The 7,170-nt window shown below is 32.2% G+C and overlaps 1 protein-coding gene across 1 annotated transcript; it reads left to right on the top strand.

Moving 5' to 3' along the window:
- Positions 1–1,299: 1,299 nt before the first annotated feature.
- LOC116005081 (LOB domain-containing protein 4-like) lies at positions 1,300–6,869 on the top strand. The gene is made up of 2 exons (XM_031245316.1): positions 1,300–1,668; positions 6,308–6,869. Exons 1-2 carry the CDS (start codon positions 1,489–1,491, stop codon positions 6,542–6,544), a joined length of 417 nt encoding a protein of 138 aa, XP_031101176.1. The 5' UTR covers positions 1,300–1,488; the 3' UTR covers positions 6,545–6,869.
- The last annotated feature ends 301 nt before the right edge of the window (positions 6,870–7,170 follow it).

The raw sequence follows: 7,170 nt of genomic DNA, 5'->3' as shown, positions 1-7,170 counted from the left end.
TAATACTACTAACTCTATTGCAATGCAGTATCTGTTCATAATTATTTTCTCAACCTATTGAAGCACAAGAGCCAGTATTGGCTCCACTGAGGCTCGAACCCACCACCTCCCGTTTAAAGGGAATGGTTTGATGCCACTAGACTATTTTTTAGTAGTTAGAGAAGTGATTGGAATTTTCTTTTTTCTTTTTTTAGTAGTGATGATAGAGTATAAATAAAATTTTGTATTAAATAAGTACGGAGTACAATCAACCAAGCCTCACATCTCTTGTATCTAAGGACATGATGCTATACTTATTCATGCGAAGGGCGTGGCAACCAAGTAACTGGGGGACATATGTATGGTCAAAAATAGAGAATAACCAATGTCATACACTTGTCAAAGATGGGTCCTTTGCAGTATATAAGAGGTTTGATGTCTCCCTTTAGACATCATCCCTTGGTTCACTGTACTATAATCATCTTAGTCTAATTCTCAAAAAAAAAATAATCATCTTAGTCTAGTGACTTGTAGTCTCTACTTCTAACAGGAGCACCTAGGGCCCAATTCCTAGCTACGGTATTATTATTATTTGTAGCTAGTCCACTACTTGGGTATTAGTATTTATTCTTTGGACTGTTATCCTAGACATTGTGCATACTATTTTGGGCCTAGTTAATGCCCCAAGCAATGAAGTTACTACTTACTTTCCTACCCTTTCATTTTGTACATAAATAACTGATTTATGATAGATTTGGTCTCGATAAAACTATCAGATTGTTAATAAAAAAAATGTTATCTTGACCATTAAACAAAATGAAATGGACAATATTTTGGAATAAAATACTTACAACATTTAAAAATACAATGTAACACCGCCATCAAGTTCAGTAATATAATTACAATACATTTTTTTCTCTTCATTAGTGAAACCAATTAGAATAGCTTTTAGGAAAGAAATTTATTCACATGAAAAGTAGTCTTAATGAATATAGCTTGAAAAATGGTGTTACTTACTATTGAACCAAAAAGCAATTGGTGCAAATTGGGAAAATTTAATTAGCTTGGTGTCACTTCTAGGTGAATAATAATTCAAAGAAAAGGTTGCGAGCTAGGGTCTATATATGAGGGTTAATAACAAATTAAATGCCTATTGTTAATTGGGTGTTGAGACCATATCTACCTGACATGGATGTATATGGAACAAAAATCTAAAGCTTTTCATTGGTAGGACCCACAAAGAGATTTCCTTCCACCTTCCTTTCTCTATATAACACCCAACCACTCCTCTCTTTAACTCCCTTCAACCATTATATTTTTTCCTCTTAGGTTCCCTCATCATAACCTTTTTTCTTAATATAGACACCCTTGCCTGCTGCCCTCATTGAGGCAGTTGATTAGAATAAACATTTAGTTAATTAAGGTAGTTGTACTGTTGACTAATAAAACTTGAGACACAGAGAGAGAGAGAGAGAGAATTGACTTTTAAGTTATTAGTAGGGCAGCAGCATGAAGGAATCTGCAGGTAGAAAACAAGGTGGGGCTTCTCCATGTGCAGCATGTAAACTGCTTAGGAGGAGATGCAGCCAAGATTGTGTTTTTGCTCCTTATTTCCCAGCTGATGAGCCTCAGAAGTTTGCCAGTGTGCATAAGGTCTTTGGTGCTAGCAATGTCAACAAGATGTTACAGGTAATTACAAGAATGTGAATATTTTTTTCCTCACAAATAACAATTTTAGAATTGTAGTTTTTTTCATATTCAAAATGTCACAGAAGACCGAGTCTATACTTTTCTTTTGAGTTTAATCTAAAGAGTTAATATCATCTAAGGTCCTCGGAGTATAGTGATTTTGTAACGTTTAGTTTTTAAACTTTCAAATTGACTGCCCGTCATCCTTCGACTTTCAAATTGTTACCATCAACGGTCCAAGTTAACCACCTATATGGTCTTTCAATTATTAAATTTTAATTCGCCATAGTCCTTTCATGATGGTTATGGCTGGTTAAATTTCGAAAGTTGAAGGATCATGGGTGGTTAACTTGGACCACGAATGGTTGATTTTGAAAGCCGAAGGATCACAGATGGTCAATTTAAAAGTTTAGAATTAAACGTGCCAAAACCACTATACTCGGAGGATCTCATATGACATTAACTCATAATCTAAAATAAGAAGTTCGATTCCAACTTTCGGCATTTATATTAAAACTCATGAGAGAGTTTTTTACCACATTTTGAAGATGTCACATCTAACATGAATAAAGATTAGTTTCGATGTATTATCTTAGTTAACTGGTTGATCGAGAAAACCTGTAGTTAGACACCCAAAAAAATCTAAAATAAGAAGTTTTAAGTATAGTTCATCTTCCTTACCAAATATATCCTTAGTATAACTAACTAGGTTTAATTTTACTCAAATTTTAGCTCAATTTATAGTACAAAGCCTATCTATTTCACACCCACGTTAAAACATGCTTTGGCACCTCTCCAACTGCATGTTAACATCCTTTAGGTTTGGATGAAATTCCACATAATATTTTACCAAAAGTGGGGAGGGAGAAATTAAAGCCAATAATGGATGTTTATTCATTATTGTAACCCACATTATTCACTTACACTTATCATTAGATGCTACCTTCTCTTTCTCACATTTCTGTTTGTGTATTGATGATTAATTTGATGTTTAGGTAAACTGGTAAAAGCTAAGTATGCTGAAACTTGTAAGATAGAGTGGGTGAGGAAGAACGTAAGTGTCATTGTTGATACGTATAACTTGAAAACAGATCGAGTGAAAAGATTTCAATCAATTTTTTATTCAATTTTACTTATACTCTGCTTTATCTGGTAAGCATGGTGTGAACTTACCATTTACCATCTGTTCATATTATGAAATGATTTTACACTTTTTACACTCAAGAGCAATCTCAGTAGTGAGGTTTTTGGAGTGATTTTTGAGGTGTCAACTAGGAGTTCGAGAGATAAAATAAAAAAGACAAAAAAGAAAAAAAAAAAAAAAAAGAAAGAAAGAGACAGATTTGACGCCAAAAAAAAAAAAAAAAAAAAACATTAGGCTTGACGCTCCAGTGAGCGCGGACGCGTGCACTGTGCAATATGTGTGCTCTATGCCCGCAATGATGCCTTTTCCTTCCTTTTTCTCTCACCGGGCCCACAAAAAACTTCCTCTTGCAGGAAGACCCAAAACCTTCTCTCTCCTCCACATAAGTCACGTTTATCTTATATATGAGAAAACCACTAATGTGGTTAACCTTAAGACATTTAATTTCTTTTTAATGTTACAATATAAAAGTAAATGGAAATATTTTTTCACACTAGTTGTTATTTAGTTAAGAAATGAGTGTATGAAAGTCAAAGAAGGAATGAATTCAGCACAACTATACATATTATCTAACACTTAAAAAATTAGAAAAATAACATTTCTATTCCTAAATTATGATAAAATAACACTTTTCGTCCCACTTTTTCTTTCGAATGTTTGCGAAGCAATATTTTTATCTGAATTTTATTAAGGTTAGATTAAAAAGTCACTTCACAAACAATTGAAGGATAAAAATAAATAACTGTGGGACAAAAAATAACTGCACTAAAACTTTTACATACAAAAAATTTTGTATTATCCAATATATATGTCCTATCTTATTAACTTTGTAGTAAATTGATGAATTTAAAAATAATCAATAAATACAAAAAGTTGTGATATTTGATTTGATTTCGTCAAATGTTGCAATAATTAGTGTAGAAAGATAGTCCAAGTAAAATTTTCTTTTCAAAAAGTTAACCTGTTTTTCGAAAGAAATGATACTTGCATACCTAGGAATACTAAAAAAGGAGACTACAATTTTGGATGTAGATCAAGATATGGTCCAAAAATGGTTATGTACAATATGCACATATTCTTGGATGGGGAGCATCTAGCCTGATCAGGATATGGTCCAAAAATGGTTATTAATTTGACCATCCAATTATGTACAATATGCACATATTCTTGGATGAGGAGCATCTAGCCTGATCAGGATATTCAAAAAATGAAACTTTTTTTTTTGAAAAAAAAAATGAAACTTATAGTCATTCAATTATAACTCTAATATATATATGGTCTTTAATTACTCAAGGTGTAGATTTAATTATATACTTTTTTTTAAAAATACTTTATTTTAACCCTAGAGTTTAGAGATCAGACTAAATTTGGCACATTTTTTAAAATTTAATTTGAATGTTAAATATGTCAATGCAAATAATAATGTTTGTCATTACCAAAAAAAAATAAAATTATGCATTAAATTTATAAGGGTCACACTTGTGCGAGACTATCTCACTGAGATCTTTATCAGTGAGACGAGTCTGGTTGGCCCAATATGAAAATGTAATACTTATATTAAAAAATGTAATACTAATTGCGAATAAAGTGTTTGTTACTTATAAGGGAAAATATAATATTTTTGAGGAATAATGTAATACTTTTACATTTTGATGCGAAAGTATTACATTTTTATCAAAAGTATTATATTTTCCCTTATAAGTAATGTTGGCAAGTATTTGTTACTGATAAGGAAAAATGTAATACTTTTGAAGAAAATGAGTATTACATTATTTTTTTCAAAAGTATTACATTTTTCCATATAGTTTAATAAACAATTTATTCATATATTATTATAATTACATTTTTCAGTATAAATATTACATTTAATCTTGACTTGATCCATTTTACGGACAAAGATCAGTGAAACGGACTCCCACAATTTTTTGTCAATTTATAAAAATACCTCTGTAATGCACACTTTTCTGCGCAAGATAACTTAAATTAGTACTCCCTCCGTCCCATTTTACCTGTCTTACTTTCCTTTTTAGTTTGTCTCAAAATAGTGTCTTCTTTCTAAAATTGAACATAACTATCATTTTACATTTTCCAATTTACCCTTTTGACTTTTCAACTGTTTAGACCATTAATGAGACAAGTACAATTGTACTTTGTACAAATTACACCTACTTTTGAAGGGCAAAATTGAAAAATTAGTATCATTTGTTATGTTGTATTAAAAACCGTGCAAAAAATAAATGAGACAAACAATTAGGGACAGAGGGAGTAATTAATACCCAAAACATTAGTAGTTGGTGTAATCATGACGACTACAGAATTATTGATCATTTGTCAAGCTTTGGGTCCCAAAGATGTGACTATTTAATTAATTTCTTGAAGCCATTAACTTATAGCACTAATTATTCAAAATATAAAAATAATGAAATGCAAGAATAGATATACCTTTATACAATTTTAGCTAGGTAGATTTTATGGTACTAATGAGTAACAGTGTTGATTGTGATTATATCAAATATTACTAGTAATGATTTTTAATAATATTGAAAACAACTTGCATAGTATACATGATTATACATATGGAATTTGAATATGATTTATAAAATGCTTATTGGCACCATAGAATTAAAGAATTTCTTTTTGGAAAAAGGGTAAACTAAGCCCTCCAACTTTACACGCACGAAAATACGATTAAAAATTTTTAAAAGGTATAATTAAACACTTTAACTTGTCATTTTGGTACATTTGAACCCAAAAGTCAATTAGTGACTTTTAATAACAAATCGTTATGGTTCGGAGTGAAAAAATCGACGACTGAGGTATAATCGCTAATCGCCCAAAGGTGATAGTAGGAGGCGACCAACCTTTTTTTTTTCTTAAGCCTTCTTCCTCAAGAAGGTGACTAGCGTTGATTTTTTTGTGATCGGAAGAAGCCAAGAAGGCAACTAGTTCGGTCGATCGAGCGTCAATTTATATGAACGGCGACAGTCAAAAACGACGCGCTCACCGGTAACCTTGTTGTTACCGGTAAATTGGACTAATTAAATTTGATCGAATTTTATAAATTAAAGTGTTTAATTGCACATTTTGAAAATTTAAGGGTTTAATTACATTTTCGTGTGAAGTTGGATGTTCTATTAAATCCTTTTCACAAAATTCTTTAAAGAATTTAGACATAAAAATAAATTTGAACCCCTAACTTAAGGGCCCATCAGGTTTCCTGCAGCCTTAATTAGTGAGCTTGTGAGAGTAAGTAAATCCCGAGATGGTCCTGGGTGACACAATGCTTCGAGGGTTTGCTTTTTTCCCAGGATCTTACGCTTTAGGGCCCTTATCAGTTCGAACTCAGACATTATTTGTTAGCCAATACAAGCACAATTTGAATTTCACCATTGAGTTATGCCTTGCGGCGAATTTAGACATGCTAATCTATGTTATGTTCATATGTAAGGTCTAATAATTAATATAATGCATTGTTGGGTTGTGATGTTATTATAGGAGTTGCCGGAACAGTGGCGAGGCGACGCCGTGAATTCCATGGTGTACGAGGCAAATGCGAGGGTTAGGGACCCGGTGTACGGTTGCGTAGCCGCCATTTCATCTCTGCAGCAACAAATTGAGCTCCTCCAAACACAACTGGCAATCGCCCAAGCTGAGATGGTGCACATGAGAATGCGCCACTTCTCGGCCGACAACACCGCCATGGACTCATCTGGAAATGCCTACGATGCCTAAGACTACTTACGTCATCACTTTATGCACAATATATATTTATATGTATAGGTCTATTCTTAGCAAGGGCCATGGTGGTAGACCGGCCATGGCCAACGTAGAGGAGTCTTTAATTTGTCGTCGTCGCATATATATATATATATATAGCCCAAAGATCTTGTGGTTTAGTGGCACCAGGTGTCCGAATTTACTCTACCACATGAATAATGGGAGTAGGTTCAAGCCTCAGTGGAGGCAGTTTTACTTAAAAATATATATATCTATCTGTGAAAACTAGCATGCTACCTACTAGTGTTTTCTTATATTAATTTAATTATATTTTGTATCATAATAATTATTTATTATGCTCACTTTCTTTATTGTCTCCACTCGTTTCATTAATGTTTGACCCGGCCGAGGTGATGATCATCATCATTAACCATATTGTAAAGGTCTAAAAGTATTATGATGAGCTATTATTATGATATATATGTGTACTTTATAAAATTATGACTCCATTTTGTAGAGCTTATTTTAAAATTTATAGTTTATTTTAAGCTGCAAATAAGTTTTAAATCCCGTTTGGTAAAACATAAAAAGTTTAAAATAATAACTTATTTTGAAACATTAATTCAAGTAACATTTCAAAA

The sequence above is a fragment of the Ipomoea triloba genome, chromosome 14 (assembly GCF_003576645.1).
Source record: "Ipomoea triloba cultivar NCNSP0323 chromosome 14, ASM357664v1".
NCBI classification, from domain to species: Eukaryota; Viridiplantae; Streptophyta; class Magnoliopsida; order Solanales; family Convolvulaceae; genus Ipomoea; species Ipomoea triloba.
Note: the sequence above shows the minus strand (reverse complement) of the source record. Positions and strands in the feature narration are given on the sequence as shown.